At 54.1% G+C, this 19,420-nt stretch overlaps 1 protein-coding gene across 2 annotated transcripts; it reads right to left on the minus strand.

Annotated features, from left to right (window-relative positions):
- Positions 1-1,139: 1,139 nt before the first annotated feature.
- ARHGDIA (Rho GDP dissociation inhibitor alpha) lies at positions 1,140-5,192 on the minus strand. Of its 2 annotated transcripts, none has more exons than XM_043585382.1 (6): positions 5,071-5,192; positions 3,395-3,612; positions 3,196-3,279; positions 2,822-2,898; positions 2,670-2,733; positions 1,140-2,506 (listed from the first exon to the last, which is right to left on the minus strand). In XM_043585382.1, exons 2-6 carry the CDS (start codon positions 3,582-3,584, stop codon positions 2,307-2,309), a joined length of 615 nt encoding a protein of 204 aa, XP_043441317.1. In that variant the 5' UTR covers positions 3,585-3,612; positions 5,071-5,192; the 3' UTR covers positions 1,140-2,306. The 2 variants fall into 2 exon arrangements, with proteins under 2 accessions (XP_043441317.1, XP_043441319.1); XM_043585384.1 differs by lacking the exon at positions 5,071-5,192 and adding an exon at positions 4,132-4,413.
- Between the last annotated feature and the right edge of the window lie 14,228 nt (positions 5,193-19,420).

The following is a 19,420-nucleotide window of genomic DNA, read 5'->3' on the forward strand; positions in this document are numbered from 1 at the left end:
CTCAGAGCCCGGAACTGGTCTCACTGCAGCTCCCTGCCTGAGCCTGTCCCACCAGGCCTGTCTTGGGGCTGCACGGCTCTGGCTCTGGGAGAGGTGGGTTAGGGTCTTTAACCCTGTGGAATCAAGAACTGGGGCCCAGGCTGCTTCCTGCTTGGGCTCTTGGGTCTGTGTCTGGGCAGGAAGTGCCATTTCCTCCTGCCATCGAGCACGGGGCCCCCATAAGGAGGGTTGAGGCAGTGACCAGCCCTGCAGGAGCTGTCCTGGCACGGGCATGTGGCCCAGCCCAGCCGGCGATAAGCTGCCAGCTGAGCACACTGTGCTGGAAGCAATGGCAAGAGGGGCAGGCCGCCTTAGGTGTGGCCAGTAGAGGCTCCAGGAGAGCAGTCCCGCGTCCCCACTGTGTGGCACCTGACCGCTTTTGTGACCCACGTGGGCCAGGTAAGAGGGTGTCTGGAGCTTAGGTTGCCCACCCGCCCTTTCCTCATCCTGGGGTTGGGGAGGGGCGTCAAGGTTACTGAGTGCCCTGGGGGTGGTGCTTGGAGAGGAGGCAGGACCATCCTCCTCTCCACTCCCCACCACCCCAGGCCCCGCAGAGGCCTTGCCCGTCCCCGGTCCCCGGGATTGGCTGTTACTCAGGACTCTCCTCCGGGCACTTTTGCACCTTAGGCAGCGAGGGTCCTCTAGTCTCCTCCAGTCTACCCTCGCTTCGCCCTTTCCACCCTTGGACCGCTGATCCTGCCTGTTCCTGCAGCCCACAGCATCAACTCCCCCCTCCCCCCCCCAGCACTACCGGAGGGCAGCAGGGCCCCTCCCATCCCCTACCTGGATGTCTTGCCTGCCGCACAGGCCTCAAACCTCCAGCGAGGCTCCCCTTCTTCAGGGTTGGGCATTTCCTGAGGAGCCGGTGCTCTAGACCCCAAGACGGGCCTACTCTCCCGTCCCTACTCTCCCTCCCACTGCCCCAAATCCGGGGGAACTTGGGCACTTTGGGGACTCCGGTTCCTCACCCACAGTGAACCCTGGCCGTTCCACATTAGTATGAAACTGGTCACAGAAGCAGCGGCCACCACCCAGGGAAAAAGCATTCCTGCTGCCTTCCTGCCCCCGCCCGCCAGGAGACAAGCAGCGCACACCCTGGCTCCTTTGGGGGAGTTTATTTCCCGGTCAGAAAAGGAGAAGCAGGTTCAGGCTCCTGGGCGTTCTAGGCCCCGTCCTGACAGGGAGGGGGGTGGCACGGGGAAGGTAGGGGAGGGGAGGCACAGGGGAGGGCTCCGACTGTGCGCGCTTGGTCCCACGGTTGTCCTGGCTGGGTGTGGGGAGGGCCTGCCGGGGACGGTGGCACCGAGCCTGGGGGCAGAGGTGGCAGGCCAGGGGGCCCAGAGGACGGCACATATGGAGGCAATAAATACTGACGGGCCAGGCACGCGACCCCGGGCCGGCAGGCCCGGGTGGGACACATAAGGCTCGGCCGCTGGCTCTGTCCGGCGAGGGCTGTCTGCTGGGGCCGTGGGCTCCAGCGCCGCCCACCGGGACAAAGAAGGCAGAGGCGTGAGGACACCCGGCCTCCCGGATGGGAACGGAGGCAGCTTCAGTTTTGGCAATTTGGCTTTCCCAGAGCCCCTGGAGCCGTCCCCACAGCCCTGGCCGGGGGAGGGGGCCGGCTAGGCCCTGGCGGGCAGGGGAGCAGCAGCACATCCCACACGCTTCCCGGGGCCACGGGGATCGCAGATGGGGCGGGGACCGGGGAGACCACATGCTCATGCAGACACGGGGGGAGGGGGGGGGGGTTAGAGGTTAGTGACGGCCCCCACAGCACACGTTCCACATGTTAAGGCATCATGGTTAGACGGTTACTGACAGCGATGGATGAACTGACCGGGGACAGGTGAAAGCAGGAGGGTGGCCGGCCCCCAAGAGGCCTCCAATCATGCACCCCACCCCACCCCACCCCACCCCACCCCCGAAGAACAGGATTCAGGGCAACTGCCAAGGCCACGAGGTTCCCTTGGAAAAGCCGGGGCCTCAAGTCGGGTTAGGACAGGTGGGAGGGAACCTGAAGGGGTATGGAAAGGGAGGTGGAGGCCTGAGGTGCAGGCTCCCTCCCCTCTCTACCCCCCCAGCGCAGGCAGAAGCAGCAAGGCAAGGCCGCCGAGGAGGAGGAGGCCGGGGGCCCGCGGGCGGGTGGGGGGAGGGGGGCAGGCCTGTCAGCACTTTGGTAGGGGGTTGGGATGGGGTGGGGGCGGTGGGGGTGGGGCACGTCAGACAGGTCCGTCCGTCCGTCTGTCTGAAGGCCCGCCCCCCGGGGCTCAGTCCTTCCAGTCCTTCTTGATGGTGAGGCTCCACTCCCACGACAGGTGGTCGGTCTTGTCATCGTCTGTGAAGCGGGACTTGATGTTGTAGCTGCCTCGAGCCAGCATGCCCTTGGGCGCCTCCTCCATGGGCGTCAGAAACTCGTACTCCTCTGCCCGGGGCCCATAGCTCCCCACCATGTAGTCGGTCTTGTCAACTGCACGTAGGAAACGCACAGGTCACCAGTGCCGCCCGCCTCCACCTGAGGCCGGGGACGCACACCACTTCCTTCCTCTCTCCCTGCTGATCCCCGCGCCCTGGGCGGCCACCTCCACCTGCCCCTTCCCACGGGCCAGCCAGGTGGCGCTCGCCTCACTCACTCTTGACGCCTTTCCTGTACGTGTGCTGGATGTACTTCATGCCGGACACGATCTCCCGGTTCACCTGCAGGGACACAACCCAAAGACGGCTCGGTGGGGCTCTCCAGGCCCAACTCCTCCCAGCACCCCCCGCCCCCCAGCGTCTGCCTTACTCGGAAAGAAATTTTTATCCGGTACTCCACGCCCTCCTTCAGCACAAAGGACTGCTTCTTGAAGCTCTCCAGATCACCTGTGCCGAGGAAGAAGCTTGTACTGAAAGGCTCGGCTACAGGAAGCTGCTCTGACCTCAGCATGTCCCCCGTCTGCAGCTGCAGGGCACCCCTTCCGCTCCCACCCTGACCCAGGCGGCCCCAGGTAGCCCCACCCAGGACCCAGGCCTCTCCAAAGTCAGAGTCCACAAACACTTCCTGGCTGCACTTCTCCGGCCCCCCACAAGAGGGCACCAGCATTCCAAAAGACTACTTTCAGCAGAGCCGGCAAGGTGCTGGGCGGCCTGGGCCGCAGAGGACCCCCGGATGCCACTCACCTGTCAGGTCCAGCTCCAGGGGGCCAGGGGCTGTGCTACACACCAGGGTCAGGCGGGTCACGACAACATTGGGGACGTTGGGGTCTGCGGAGTGAGAGCAGGTTAAAGCTCTACCCCGCTAGTGACTCGCAGGATGGGGGAGGCAGCAGAAACCCCAAAGTGACAGGTGTCCCTCTCAGCACTGCCTCAGCCCACTTACCAGCAGACACAGCTACACGGCCCAACAGGGCCTCCTTGTACTTGCGCAGACTCTCGTCATCCTTGTCCAGCTCCTGGATCTCCTGGATACTCTTCTGGGCGGGGGGCTTATAGTTGACCGAGTGCTCGTCCTCCTCATTCTCGGCTGCAATCTGTGCTAGCTGCTCAGCTGTGGGCTCCTGCTCGGCCATGCTCTTACTCTAACTGGGTCTGGCACACCTGTGGGCAGGGACAGGGCTGTGGCAGCCTGAAGGGACCCACAGTGTCCACCTCTTCTGCCCCTCAGCGAGCCCCACAGCCAGCACAAGTTCGCTGTTGAAAAACCTCTCCAGGTAACCAGACTCTCTATTTGGACCCCGGGGGATAGTTGCCTTCTGGAAGAAAGCAGCTCCTAGCAGAGCTTTGCAAAAGGCCCAGACACAGACTCCTGAGGCCCAGAGGGAACCACACTCCTTGCCCTGCCCACCTCGGGGACCTGCTGGCACAGTCTGGACAGGGCATCCAGAACTAAGTGGGGCCTGGAGCCCGCTCCTCAGGGAGACCTGGCATACCTCTCCCGCCCTGGGGAAAGAGACAGACCACCAGGCCCAATTGACAGGGCCCCTGCGGGGTCACTTCTAAAGCCCTGCTGTTCTTTTGGAGCTGCCTAGACCCTCTCCCCAAGGGACACCTCCTCCTGGGTCTCCCTGACCAAGCACACTCCTTCGGCCTTGTTCCAACAGTGAAGCAAGGCCTCACCTTGCAAACGCAGGGCTCTCCTGGAGCTCAGACGACCTGGCCAGCCTGAGTCCCACAGGTGGGTCCCAAAAGTCATGAGGAACCCTAACCATCGGCTAATGTTCTTTCCAACTGTGAGGGTTTGTGACCTGCCTATGCTTTCAGGACCCTCGTTCTGGATCCTGGCCCAGAAGAGCTTGGGACAGCGCTGTGGGAACAAGGAGCAGTGCATGAGGCTGGCTTCAGTTAGGGATCCCCATCGCACCCCGCTAGAATCTGAGAAGTAGCGGAAACCACTCAAGTCCTTCTGGGCGGTAAGGGAAGTGGGCCACAGCCCGGTCACCACTAGACCTCAGGCTGCCCCAGAATGATCACCAACGCCTCTCCCCACGGGACCAGCCTAGCAGCCCGAAGCTGCCCGAGCAGCGGACCTCACAAAGGGCCGCTGGGAACCCCGAGCCGGCCGGCCGGCCAGCCGGCCGCCACTGGTGGGGTGGGGCCCGCCCGCTTTTCCAGGCCTCACGGCCGCTTCCTCTTAAATTCCTCTAAAATGCTCACGCCCTAACGCCACCCAAGTGCGGCCGCGGGCGACAGGCTCCTCCGAATGCGATGGCCGCGGCCCACACTTCCTTCCGCGGGGCCCCGCAATCTGGGCGGGCAGGCGCGCCGCGCAGGGTGGGGTGCTCGGAAACCCGGCAGGGGCGCGGTGCCCACGCTTCCCTGGCCGGGTGCCGGGCCCACCACCCCCGGGGAGGGGCCGCCGGGCCCGGGTCCAGCCGGCGCGCATTGGCGGGGAGGGGGCGCCGCGGGACTCGGGCGGCGGCCCCAAAGGAGGCCCGCACCGGCCCGCGCCCACCCCCGGCGGGCGGCGCGAACAAAGGCGCCGCACCCCCGGCCCCCGCGGCGCCCCCTCCCCAGCCCCGCCCCGCCCCGCCCGCCGCCGCCGCCGCCGCCGCTCACCGGAGGCTCGACCGCGCCGCTCTCACGCTCCCTCCCGCACGGAATGACGAACGTCGCCGCCCCGCCCGCGCGCGCCCGGCCCGCCACTTCCGGGGTCACGCGACTTCCGCTCGCGCCGGGCGGCGGCGGAGGGCGCATGCGCGCGCGCGGGCTGCCGGGAGCGCGCCGCCACCATCTTGTGGAGCCGGCCTCGCGGGCGCGTCCCGCGAGGGCGGGGCCGCCTGGGGGCTTCGCGCCCTTCGCTGCAGCTGTTTTCCGGCCCGGGGCGGCCCTCGGGGCTCGGCCGCTCACCGTGGGCACGGGACAGTGTCGCAGCCTCCCGTGCGCCTTCCCCCGGCGCCCGTCCGTCGTGACATGTCCACGAGGTGCCGCGCGGGGGCGAGCCGGCGCTGTCGCCCCACCCCCGGCCGTGGACGCGCGCCCCGAGCCCCCGTGCCGCACGGCCGGCCCCGCGGGAGGGGGTTCGATCCGGAGGCTCCCGGCGTGCGCGGTCCGCCGCCCCGGACGGAAGCGGGCCGGTGTCCGAGGCTGGCCGCGCGCCGGGTCGAGGGAAAGTTCGTAGCAGCGGGAGGGACCTCGTGAAGCGCGAGGCCCTCTCGCGGGGCCCGAGTCCCTGAAGGACCCCCCCCCATCGGGGGCGCGCCCCCCGCCGTCGCCCCCTCCCGACCCGCGAGGCCAGGCGGGGAACCCACGCGGGGGGGGGGGGGAGGGGGCGCGGTTTCGGCCGCGAACTTAATGCAAAACAGTAACCTTGGTTATCTTTTGGAGATTCTCTCCTATTTGAGGAACATTTGCGAATTTTGTGTAACTTAAGAGTCGCGCTGGCGGCTCCTTGTGCAGAGAGTTGAGCTGCCCCGAAGCAGAGCCTTGTGCGGCTCCCTGTCATTGGAGACCCAGGGTACCACAGACCACTGTCCCGCACTGCTGGGTGGCTGGGTGAGGAGAGCGCTGCCCTCAGGTCACCCAAGTGCTTAAAAACAAAAGCAGAAAACCCTAGTGTGGAAAATTTCAAACGTGCATCTTGTTAGCGATCCGTGTGAGAACGTGCCCTGGAATTTAGCAGCCGCACACGCTTATTCTAGGGTTTCTGAGGATCAGGGCGCGGCTGAGCAGGTGCTCTGGCCCCCGCCTCTCAGGAGGCTGCAGTCCAGCACGTGCTGCGACCAGGAGGCCCAGTTCCTCGTGGCTTGGCGAGTTAGTGCCCTGTCACCCGCAGCTCCCGGCTGTGCACAGGGCTGCTCCCGGGTGAGGCCTCGGAGACGGACAGGTGGACAGAGAGCAGGCGCAAGGGAGCCGGCAAGCACTCCAGACGCAGCCGCGGCGTCTCTTAGAAGCAAGGTCACTTCTGCCCTATTCTGGTCACACGGGCCTGCCCTAGTGCAGTGTGGGAGGGGGCCACCACATGCACCAAAGTGGAAGGAATCGGGTTGTGAACCCAGTGGGCCCGCTGCCGGGCTTCAGTCATTTTCAGCCGATGGCCTCTCTCGTTTCACCCGTGCCCTCCCCTCCTCCCCTCACATGCAGCCAATTTGAAGCGAACCTCAGAGGTTATTTCCACCATAAATATGTCAGCACTTCTTGCGGTTTTGTTTTGAGAGAGAGCGTGAGCGAGGGGCAGAGAGAGAGGGAGAGAGAGAATCCCGAAGCAGGGTTTGGGCTCACCCGATGGAGGCCTTGAACTCACAAACTGTGAGACCGTGACCGGAACCAAAGGTGGATGCTTAACCGCCTTGAGCCCGGCGCCCTATTTCAGCACGTATTTACTTAGAAGGAAAAAGATCCTTGGTGGGGACAAACAGTAGCCGTGGTGCCACTGTTTCACCTGTCCCACGTCTCTGCTGCTGTGGACGGAACCACTCCAAAGCGGAGCGGTTTGGAGCAGCGGTTTACAGTTCTCTGGGTTCAGTGGGCTGGGTGAGCTCAGCGGGAGCTCTGCTGCAGCGGCAGCCGGGTCGGGTCCATGCTGGGGCCAAACAAGGCCGGGCCGCCTAAGACAGAGCCACCGTGTAGTGCCCCGCCGAGGCTGCCAGCCGAGGCCGCTCCACACGACTCCTGTGGGATTGGGGCAGCCGGACCCCAAGAACCAATGTTCTGAAAGGCCCGCCCACGAGTCTTCGGGTGAACCCACTGGGAAGTGCCAGAACCAAACTTCTGCGGCCTTCCGCCGGTCAGGCCCGAGACTTGAGCCAGCCTAGGTTCGAGGGCAGGGAGTTAGACTCCATCTCTCTCAATGGGAAGAAAAGCAAAGAACGCGTGGCCTCTGATCCAGCCACAGTGACCCCCATCCCCCTCTGCTAAGACACTGCCTCCCAGCACCCCCCAAAAGTCTCATCCTACTCTGGCTTCAGCTCAGGGCACAGGTGAGAGGGCACAGGTGTGGTTTCCCTTCATCTGAAACCTGGGGCTGGAGACCCGGAAAACCTGCCCCACAGCGCCCCACGCACCACCCATCTCGCCCTGACCTTCGCAGTCCGCGAGTGTGAGATAAAATGGTGCCGGGGCGCCTGGGTGGCGCAGTCGGTTGAGCGTCCGACTTCAGCCAGGTCACGATCTCGCGGTCCGTGAGTTCAAGCCCCGCGTCGGGCTCTGGGCTGACGGCTCGGAGCCTGGAGCCTGTTTCCGATTCTGTGTCTCCCTCTCTCTCTGCCCCTCCCCCGTTCATGCTCTGTCTCTCTCTGTCCCAAAAATAAATAAACGTTGAAAAAGAAAAAAGAAAAAAAAATGGTGTTTGCTTTACGCTAAGTTCTGGGTAATCTCTCACAGAGCAGTTGGCACCTGGAATACCAACCAGGAAAAGTTAACGATAGTCCTAAACAGAATTAAAGATCCAAACGGTATTTTCCTTGATTGCCTTGTGAGTTCTTTCACGTTTTATTTGAACCTGAATCGAAGCTACGTGCGTTGCAGTTAGCGATACATTAATGTCTCAGTCGATAGAATCATCCTCTCTCTGCTCCATGTGGTGTCGTGTTGAAGGATCCCGGGGTCCCGTACAGTCTCCCGTGGCTGAGACCTGGCTGGTGGCCCCACACCACCGCCCTGACCAGTCCCTGTCCTCCGTCCTTCCTGTGGGGTGCAGCTCAAACCTGTGGGAACCAGACCCCTTCAAATGTGATGTGGCGCATACTTCACACCGTGACAAGGGAGCAGTGACACTATTTTGAACCTTTTATCAAGTTAGCAAAGAGAGGCGCCCGAGTGGCTCGGTCGGTCGAGTGTCCGACTCTTGACTTGGCTTCGGTCATGATCTCGTGGTTCATGGCATCCAGCCCCGCATTGGGCTTTTGCTGACAGCGTGGAGCATCCTTGGGATTCTCTCTCTCTCTCTCTCTCTCTCTCTCTCTCTCTCTCCCCACCTCCCTCAAGCTTGCTCTCGCACGCTCTCTCAAAATAAATGAACATTAAAAAAAAAAAAGACAAATTAGCAAAGGACCTAAGGGATGTGAACACCCGGTATAACAGCCTGGCCATACCTGACCCGGGGGTGGCTGGTGGGGCTGGGAGCCTGCTGTGAAAATAAACCTTCCACCTTAGCGTAACCTTCAGGTGGTTTGGCTCAGCAAACAACATTTTTTGTAATCTTAAAGTTTACTTTTTATTTTGAGAGAGAGCATGCGTTCATTCGAGCACGAGCGGAGGAGGGGCAGAGAAAGAGGGGGAGAGAGAATCCTGAGCAGGCCCCGCGCCAGCAGCACCGAGTCTGACGCTGGGTTCAAACTCACAAACGAACCATGAGCTCATAACCTGAGCTGATGAGGTCAAGAGTCAGACACGTAGCTGACTGTGAGACACCCAGGCGCCCCAATCACATTGAAAAACCTACCCCGAGGAAATCACAGGGGGTGTGAGCAGAGGTTTGGGTACAAGACGGTTGGTTACTGCAGCATCTGTACGGCAGCAAACATTTCCGTAAAAGGGATCGAAAGGCATGGTCCAGCTGCAGAAATGTCCCTGGATGGCCACGTGTCACAGGAATATCTACGTGGTAATTCATAAATACTAATACATAGTAATTAAAAAATCCTCTGAATTAAAACTTTTCATGATTTAAATAAAAATGGTTAATAACATAGAAAGGTAAACCAATTTTTACAGCTTTTTAAAAATGTTTATTTACTTATTTTGAGAAAGAGAAGGAGGAGCAGAGAGAGAGAGAGAGAGAGCGAGAATCTCAAGCAGGTTCCACACTGTCAGCGCAGAGCCGGATATGGGGCTGGAACTCACGAACCGTGAGATCATGACCTGAGCTGAAACCAAGAGTTGGTCACTCAACCGACTGAGCCACCCAGGTGCCCCTACAGCTTTTTTCCCCCAAATGTTTATTTATTTATTTTGAGAGAGAGAGAGCAGGAGAGGGACAGAGAGAGAGGGAGAGAGCGAATTCCAAGCAGGCTTAGCGGACATTGCAGACCCAACTCGGGGGCTCGAACTCACAAACCGTGAGACCACGACCTGAGCCGAAACCAAGAGCTGGTTGCCTAACGCGCCGAACCACCCAGGTGCCTTGTTTACAACTTTATCGAGGTATAATTGACAAAATCCGCTCATGGACAGTGTATCATTCAATTATTTTTTGGTAAATTTGTCGGGTTGAATAAACATCATTACAGACTTTACCTTGAGCTCTTTGTCACTGATGCGTGCCCCCACCGTCACTCCCAGACCCTGGCACCTCTGTCCTGCTTCCTGTACCTATATATTTGCCTTTCCTGACCATTTCATGTCAGTGGCATTATACAACGAATGGTCCTACGGTGTCTTGTGATCCCGCCTAGAGCGATGTTTGTACATTCCATCTAAGGCACAGGATGTGCATGTCGTCCTGTTTATTGTGTAAGTATACCACACACACTTGTCTGCATTCCTTGGTAATTGATGGACTTTTCACTTCCGTTTGTCGGTTACGAACATTTGCATTGATCTTTGTGGGAACGTATGTTCATTTCTCTTGGCTAGATTCCCAAGAGCGGAATCCCCCCTGATTTCCAAGGTGGAGGTACCGTTTCACAATCCTGCCAGCAACACGAGAAGGTTCCACTCAGGCACACCCTTGACAATACGTGGCATTGTCTGTCTTCTTTTTTTTTTTTATTTTTTATTTTTTTTTATTTTTTTATTTTTTTTTTTTCAACGTTTATTTATTTTTGGGACAGAGAGAGACAGAGCATGAACGGGGGAGGGGCAGAGAGAGAGGGAGACACAGAATCGGAAACAGGCTCCAGGCTCTGAGCCATCAGCCCAGAGCCCGACGCGGGGCTCGAACTCCCGGACCGCGAGATCGTGACCTGGCTGAAGTCAGACGCTTAACCGACTGCGCCACCCAGGCGCCCCTGTCTTCTTGATTAAAGCTGGGTGTGACGCGGTGCCTCCTGGTGGGTCTGCTTTGCAGCCCCTGATGAAGGGGCTTCTTGGTAAAACATCTACTCGAGCCTTTGGTCCATCTTTAAATTGGACTTTGGTATTCAGTTGTCACAGTACTTACGCATTCTGGATAGGAGTCTTTTCTCACGTGTATGATTTGCAAATATTGTCCGTGGCGTGACTTTCATTATCTTTTCTTTTTTAATTTTTTTAAAATTCTTTGTTTTATTTTTGAGACAGCACGAGCAGGGGAGCGGCGGAAAGAGAGAGAGACACAGAATCCGAAGCAGGCTCCAAGGCTCTGAGCTGTCAGCACAGAGCCCGATGTGGGGCTTGGACCCGTGAACCGCGAGATCACGACCTGAGCTGAAGTGGGACAGGTGCTCGACCCGCTGAGCCACCCAGGCGCCCCGACTTGCATTTTCTTGATAGTGTCTTCTGAAGACAAAACCTTTTATTTTATTTTATTTTTTTAATTTTTGTTTTAACGTTTTATTTATTTTTGAGACAGGGAGAGGCAGAGCATGAACGGGGGAAGGTCAGAGAGAGAGGGAGACACAGAATCTGAAACAGGCTCCAGGTTCTGAGCAGTAGGCACAGAGCCCGACGTGGGGCTCGGACTCACAGACAGTGAGATCATGACCTGAGCCGAAGTCGTCGGACGCTTAACCGACTGAGCCACCCAGGCGCCCCCAAAACCTTTTATTTTAATGAAGTCTAACGTCATTTATCTTGTTTTGTGTTTTGTTTTTTGTTCTTGTTTTTGCTTTTTTTCGTGGCTCACGCTTTTTGTGTTGCGTCTCAGAACTCTTTGCCTGAGCCAAAATTGTAAAGATTTCCTCCTCTATTTTTTTTTTTTTTTTAGTAGTTTTAGAATTTCAGCTTCCATTTAGGCCTGTAATCCATTTAGAGTTTATTTTTTGTGTATGGCATCAGTTAAGAGTCAAGGACCAATTGTTTTGTTTAGGGATATGTAATTGCTCCTGTACTTATCAAAAAGACTAATAATTTCCCCCATCAAAATGTCTTTGTTGGGGCGCCCGGCTGGGTCAGTCGAAGAGCATGTGACTCTTGATCTTGGGGTCTTGAGTTTGAGCCCCGCGTTGGGTTATATAAAAATGAATATATACATAAATACATAAAGAACAAATAAACTTTAAAGTACATACGACACCCAGGGAATGCTCATCCCAACAAGTGCCCTCCTTAATGCCCATCCCCCATTTAGCCTCTCCCCCTCCCCCTCCCCTCCAGCAGTCCTCAGTTTGTTCTCTGTATTTAAGAGTCTCTTATGGTTTGCCTCTCTCTCTGTTTGAATCTTATTATTCTTTCCCTTCCCTTATGTTCATCTGTTATGTTTCTTAAATTCCACATATGAGTGAAATCGTATGATGCAGTATTTGTCTTTCTCTGACTTATTTTGCTTAGCATCAAACACTGTAGCCGTCAGCATTATTCTTTTCAAAATTGTTTTGCCTGTACAAGGTCTGTAAAATGTCCATATAATTTTTTTTAAATTTTTAATGTTTATTTATTTATTTTTGAGAGAGAGACAGAGTGTGAGCAGGGGAGGGGCAGAGAGAGAGAGAGAGGGAAACCCAGAATCCGAAGCAGCTCCAGGCTCCGAGCAGTCACCACAGAGCCCGATGCGGGGCTCGAACCCACGAACCGTGAGATCATGACCTGAGCCGGAGTCAGACGCTTCACCGAGCCACCGAGGCGCCCCTTTAAGATTTTATTTTTAAATAATCTCTGTACCCAATGTGGGGCTCCAACTCACAGCCCCGAGATACAGAGTTGCACGCTTCACCCACTGAGTGCTCCTATTTCTTTTGTGAACTGCCTGTTCACGTCCTTGTGCATTTCCCAATGTTTAGTTTTCTTAGGTATTTTTTTTTATTTATATAAGTTTTTTAAAAGCCCTCCCCACCCTTAACTTTTCTTTTTTTTTTTATTTTTATTTTTTAACTTTTAATTTTAATTTTTGGGGGGCCTCTGCCTTCTCCATTTCACCTGCGAAGATAAGGACTCATTTTCAACACAACGCCACCAGTAACACACCTACCAAAATTAACAGTGTGCTTCTCAGTATTATCAGATACTGAATGTTCACCTTTTCCCGGTCTCAAAACCCCTGTTCAGGCTGGTCTATGTACATCAGGGTCCAGATGGAATCAACACCGTGCACTTGGACAGCGTGCTGCTGTGATGTTTTTCTTACACCGACCGTCCGAAACCACCCGGGTATCCCACGGTTCAAGTAAATTCCGATGCTCTCTGGAGTCAGCCCAGACCCTGCAGGCTCAGTCCCACAAGAGGGCCCGGAGTCCAGACGCCACAGGAGGGGTGCCCAGGCTGCCCACGCTCTTGCCAGCAGACTGCAAATACATGGGTTCCCATGACCCCCGCCTCAGGTTTGGCTAGTTGCTAAAACAACTCGCAGGACTCAGGAAAACACCGTATTTGCAGTTACCGGTTTATTATAAAGGCTGTGACTCGGGAACAGCTGAATGCAAGAGAGGTAGAGGACTCGGTGGGGGCGGGGGCTGGGGCGTCCGTCCCCGCTGTGGGTGCAGTGCCCTCCCAGCTCCGCCCAGTGCCCACCAACCAGAAGCTGAACCCCGTCACTTGGGGCTTTTTTTTAGAGGTTTCATTAAATGACAGGATGGATTAAATCGTTAGCTATTGATGATTAACTCCATCTCCAGACTTCCCCCCTCCCCAGAGGTTGGGGTGGGGCGGGGCCGAAAGTCCCAGTCCCCTGATCATGGCTCGGACTTTCTGGTGACCAGCCCCCCACCCCGGAGCCATCCGGAGGCCCCTAAGAGTCATCCCGTCAACGTCGACTCTGGGACGGTGGAAAGGGGCTTGTCACAAAAACCGCTCCAATCATTGAGGAAACTCCAGGGGATTTGGGAGCTCTGTGCCAGGAACCGGGGACAAAGACCAAATGTGTATTTACTATACCTCAGTCAAGTCATTTTCGTCTCCTTTTCTGTGCCTGTGGCGCTTAGGTGCGGAGGAAACCAACACGCTTGTGGTTGAGACTTTCCCATGGCCACTTCTGGATTCGCCAGACTGAACCCTCCAGGGCTGGTCCTGCGTGCCCCAGCTGATCTTCAGAGGGCTGTGGGCTTCCCACCGCTTCCCCTCAGGGGACCCTCTGTTTGTCCCACCTGTAGTGAGGTCCAGTAGGCTCCTGGACGTCAGGCTGGCCCGCCCCTCATCAGTCGCCACATCAACCTTTCATCCAATGGCTTCAGCAGCCTCTGAGGATTATTTTTGGCGTGTATTATTGGGCATCATAAAATGGTGACTTTCTAATACTTCTGCATTTCTTAGCTAGAATTCTTTAAAAAATTTTTTTTAATCTTTACAGAGTATGAGCAGGGCACGGGTCAGAGAGAGAGCGAGACACAGAATCGGAAGCAGGCTCCGGGCTCCGAGCTGTCAGCACAGAGCCCAATGCGGAGCTCGAACTCATGAACCGTGAGATCATGGCCTGAGCTGAAGTTGGATGCTCAACCGACTGAGCCATCCAGGTGCCCCTTAGCTGGGATTCTTTATTTATTTATTTATTTATTTATTTATTTTTAATTTTTTTTTTTAACGTTTTATTTTATTTTTGAGACAGAGAGAGACAGAGCATGAATGGGGGAGGGGCCGAGAGAGAGGGAGACACAGAATCTGAAACAGGCTCCAGGCTCCAGGCTCTGAGCCATCAGCCCAGAGCCCGACACGGGGCTCGAACTCACGGACCGCGAGATCATGACCTGAGCTGAAGTCGGACACTTAACCGACTGAGCCACCCAGGCGCCCCTAGCTGGGATTCTTTAAAAGAAACCTCGAGTCATCAGCTATTTAACCCCTTCAAAATATAATTTGTATAGAAAAAAAAAAGATTAAATTTTGATTTTCTCCTTTCATTTTGCACATTCTTAGAAAATATTAGAGCCCAAGTAACCTCCAAAGATGGACATTAAATGTTTTTTTAAAATAACTTTTAGGGGCGCCTGGCTGGCGCAGTCGGTTAAGCGTCCGACTTCAGCCAGGTCACGATCTCGCGGTCCGTGAGTTCGAGCCCCGCGTCGGGCTCTGGGCTGGTGGCTCAGAGCCTGGAGCCTGTTTCCGATTCTGTGTCTCCCTCTCTCTCTGCCCCTCCCCCGTTCATGCTCTGTCTCTTTCTGTCCCAAAAATAAACGTTGAAAAAAAATTTTTTTTTAATAAATTTTAGGGGCGCCTGGGTGGCTCAGTCGGTTAAGTGTCTGACTTCAGCTCAGGTCATGATTGCACGGTTCGTGAATTCGAGCCCCACATCGGGCTCTGTGCTGACAGCTCGGAGCCTGGAACCTGCTTCGGATTCTGTGTCTCCCTCTCTCTCTGCCCGTGCCCTGCTCACACTCTGTCTCTCAAAAAGTGAATAAATGTTAAAAAAATATATTAAAAATAAATAAATAAATAAATAAATAAATAAATAAATAAAATAACTTTTAAATTTTATTTAAATCCAAGTTAGTTAACATATAGTGTAATAATGACTTCAGGAGTGGAATTTAGAGATTCGTCAGTTACATATGACACCCAGTGCTCATCCCAACAGTGCCCATCCCCCATTTAGCTCATCCCCCCACCCAACATCCCTCCAGCAACCCTCAGTTTGTTCTCCACATTTAAGAGTCGCTTATGGTTTGCCTCCCTCTCTGTTTTAATCTTATTTTTCCTTCCCTTCCCTTATGTTCATCTGTTTTGTGTCTTAAATTCCACATGAATGAAATCATATATTTATCTTTCTCTGACTGACTTATTTCGCTTACCACAATACACTCTAGTTCCATCGCTTTGTTGCAAATGACAAGATTTCATTCTTTTTGATCATCGAGTAATATTCCATGGTATGTATATATATATATATATATATATATACACCACACTTTATCCATTCATCAGTCGATGGACATTTGGGTAGATGTTTTTTTCTTAAGTATGAACACTTGGTGGGGCGCCTGGGTGGCACAGTCGGTTAAGCGTCCGACTTCAGCCAGGTCACGATCTCGCGGTCCGTGAGTTCGAGCCCCGCGTCAGGCTCTGGGCTGATGGCTCAGAGCCTGGAGCCTGGAGCCTGTTTCCAATTCTGTGTCTCCCTCTCTCTCTGCCCCTCCCCCATTCACGCTCTGTCTCTCTCTGTCCCAAAAATAAATAAACGTTGAAAAAAAAATTTAAGTATGAACACTTGGATGTTTATATATTTGACAAGAACAACAACATCAAAAAGAAATGGTAAGTTTATGAAATCATTAATGGTACTTTGAATGGCTTGTTAATGATGGATATGTTCATCAAAAAACCTGGTGCGCTCACGTTAACATGCTAAACATTTTCTAGTTTCTTTTCACAACTTGCATAGGTTACATGAATATCGACCCTGCCTAACGTAGGCTAAATGATCACAGACAAGTTGGTACGTTTAAACATTTTTTTATTGTTTATTCATTTTTTGAGAGCGAGATGGGAAAAGAGCTTCAGCAGGGGAGGGGCAGAGACAGCGAGGGAGACACAGGATCCGAAGCAGGCTCCAGGCTCCGAGCTGTCAGCACAGAGCCCGATGTGGGGCTTGAACCCACGAACTGGGAGATCATGACCTGAGCCGAAGTTGGATGCTCAATCGACTGAGTCACACAGGCGCCCCACAAATTGATATGTTTTAAATTAATGAGTTGAGGGGTGCCTGGGTGGCTCAGTCAGCTGAGTGTTGACTCTTGATCTCAGCTCAGGTCTTGAGCTCAGGGTTGTGAGATCAAGTCCCATGTCGGGCTCCATGCTGTGTAGCCTACTTAAGAAAAATGAAATAATAATTAATTAATTAATGAGTTTATTTCTTGGTACTCTGAAGGTTTTATTTCTGCATTAAAATCTTTTTTTTTTTAATTTTTTTTAACGTTTATTTATTTTTGAGACAGAGAGAGACAGAGCATGAATGGGGGAGGGGCCGAGAGAGAGGGAGACACAGAATCGGAAACAGGCTCCAGGCTCCAGGCTCTGAGCCATCAGCCCAGAGCCCGACGCGGGGCTCGAACTCACGGACCGCGAGATCGTGACCTGAGCTGAAGTCAGACGCTTAACCGACTGAGCCACCCAGGCGCCCCCCTGCATTAAAATCTTTAATGACATATAACTTATCGCTATTTTCCCCCAATGCTGAGTTGATCTCAGAGTGAGTCATTAATAACAGTGAATTACTGTAAGTCAGATAAACAGTTATGAACATTACACAAACGTGTATAATTCCATAACAACTAATATATGTAAAATGCCAAAAAAAAAAAAAGTCAACCAGGATACGTGGGGTAGCCACAGTGGGACACCAACGGTAACAAATGAACCTAACTATGTACAAATTACACCAAAGGGGCGGAGAAGAAAGGGACTCGCCTGAGCGACTCTGGAAGCTGGTACTTTCACTGGATACTCTATGGCTCAAGACGGAAATAACAGAACTCAGTACCGTCCCTAGTTAGGAAATGTGTCTCGTGGGGGTGGGGTATGGAGCGGCAGTTCTGAAACTAAGGTAGAGGACTGGCATCATATAAGCAAACAATGAGCAGGTTCCCCCTCATCACAGAAAGAAGTTACAGGAAGGAAAGGGGAGGCAGGGCTATTGGTGCTGGGTTGGGATCAGAGGCATCGGTAAAACTCACGGTTTTCTACCACGTTAGCTAGATAGGGAGAAGACGGTAGGTGTGTGTGCACCAACTCATATGTACATCTCCTAGCCCCGTGCTGGGAAGGCCGAGGAGCACCAAGAGCCCAGAGGCAATGAGCACACCCAGCACCCAGATCTTGGTTGCTAAATACCCGTCTCCGTGAAAGTTGCCGGGCAAGCTGAGCCTGGAGCTCCTCCTGGTGTCAGAAAGTCAGAAAAAGCTGAGGCAATGACATGGGACGTCAGAGGGCACAGGAGGGACCATGATAGGCTCCTGAGGGCCGAAGCTAAAACAGTCCGAGCAACAAAATAGCAGCTACCAGTTTATGACTCATAGAATCAAATAAATATCCACGAGTCCATCCTGATATAAATAGCTGAATAAATGGGTGGAAAGGGACTTGTCTTTCTTAGAAAAGGATCCCGATTATTGTTGAAGGAATGAGGAGAATATAAAAACTCACTCATGTTTGCACAACTGGGCACAATTGGGCAGAACTTTGAGAAACGGGTATTCACTTAATCCCCAAATGTCTCCCTCAGTGGGGTGCCTGGGTGGCTCAGTTGGTTAGGGATCTGACTCTTGGTTTCTGCTCAGGTCATGATCTCACAGTTCATGAGTTCAAGCCCCGCATCGGGCTCCGCACTGACAGCACAGAACCTGCCTGGGATTCTCTCTCTCTGCCCCTCTTCCACTCTCCCTGGGTCTTCAAATAAATAAACTTAAAAAAAATGTTTTTTAAATGTCTCCCTCAAGATAGTTGTGGGTTACAAAATGCACAGTAACTCTACAGTAGAGAAGCAGGCAGCTCCCATCTGAACTAAGGCCGCCTCACCCACAATAAGACAGACAGACCGCCATCATGCACCCCAGAGGGAGCACTGAAATGGAACAGTCCATCTGTGTATCTTACCAAGGATACATAAGCCTGGTCTAATCATAAAGAAGTGAGACCCGGGGCGCCTGGGTGGTGCAGTCGGTTAAGCGCCCGACTTTAGCCAGGTCACGATCTCGCGGTCCATGAGTTCGAGCCCCGCGTCGGGCTCTGGGCTGATGGCTCAGAGCCTGGAGCCTGTTTCCGATGCTGTGTCTCCCTCTCTCTCTGCCCCTCCCCCGTTCACGCTCTGTCTGTCTCTCTCTGTCCCAAAAATAAATAAAAGTTGAAAAAAAAATTAAAAAAAAAAAAGGAAGGAAAAAAAAAAAAAAGAAGTGAGACCATCCCCGACGGGACCGACCTTCAAAAGTGTGGAGGTCAGGAAAGAGAAGGAAAGCACTACCAGGTTAAGACAAGTAGAGGCATCTCGAGGTCAGTGGACCAGGCATCAAAGAAAGAAGCATCTACAACACGGACTGTTAGGACAATTGGCAACGTCGAATCAGGTCTGTAGTTCAGATCATGGCACTGGGTCAATGTTAGTGTCTGACTATAAGAGAATATCCTTGTTTTTATTATTGATTGATTGATTTTTGAGAGAGAGGGAGAGAAAGAGAGTGCACAAGTGAGCTAGGGGCAGAGAGAGAGAGAGAGAGAATCCCAGGAGGGGCAGAGGGAGGGAGAGAGAGAGAGAGAAGTGGGACTCACCTATTTGGGGGGCTTGTGTGAATATCCTTGTTTTAGAGAAATACGCAGAGAAAGAATCAGGGGTAAAGATGCATGGTGCCGCACTCACTCGCGATCAGTTCAGAATAACACGGACAGGTGGAATGCCAGCATCTGGGTGAGGAACACGAAGGAACTCTGTCCTGTTCTCACTCCTTTCCTATCAATCTGAATATCAAAATTACAAAATAACACCCAAGAACATTCACAACGAAATAGAGAAATAGGCTGACATTAAAAGAAATGATGAGGATTGGGGCGCCTGGGTGGCTCAGTCGGTTGAGCGTCCGACTTCGGCTCAGGTCAGGATCTCGTGGTTTGTGAGTTCGAGCCCCGCGTCGGGCTCTGTGCTGACAGCTAGGAACCTGGAGCCTGCTTCAGATTCTGTGTCTCCCTGTCTCTCTGCCTCTCCCCTGCTCTCTCTCTCTCTCTCTCTCTCTCTCTTTCAAAAATAAAGATTTAAAAAATTACTTACAGAAGCAGGCTCCAGCTCCGATGTGGGGCTTGGACCCACGAACCGCGAGATCGTGACCTGAGCCGAAGTTGGACACTTAACTGATTGATCCCCTCAGGCGCCCTGAGCTTACTTATTTTGAGAGAATGAATGAGGGAGGCAGAGAGACAGAATCCCAAGCAGGCTCCTTGCTTTCACCAAAGAGCCCAACATGGGGCTCGAACTCACAAACCA

The sequence above is a fragment of the Prionailurus bengalensis genome, chromosome E1, assembly GCF_016509475.1.
Source record: "Prionailurus bengalensis isolate Pbe53 chromosome E1, Fcat_Pben_1.1_paternal_pri, whole genome shotgun sequence".
Taxonomy (NCBI): Eukaryota; Metazoa; Chordata; class Mammalia; order Carnivora; family Felidae; genus Prionailurus; species Prionailurus bengalensis.

Bases quoted from the DNA above. Each gene is read 5' to 3' on its own strand.
- ARHGDIA (XM_043585382.1), bottom strand. From the start codon at position 3,584: ATGGCCGAGCAGGAGCCCACAGCTGAGCAGCTAGCACAGATTGCAGCC. The intron at 3,280-3,394 runs GTAAGTGGGCTG...CTCACTCCGCAG, and splicing joins CCGTGTAGCTGTGTCTGCTG to ACCCCAACGTCCCCAATGTT. The intron at 2,507-2,669 runs GTGAGTGAGGCG...TCCTACGTGCAG, and splicing joins GTACAGGAAAGGCGTCAAGA to TTGACAAGACCGACTACATG.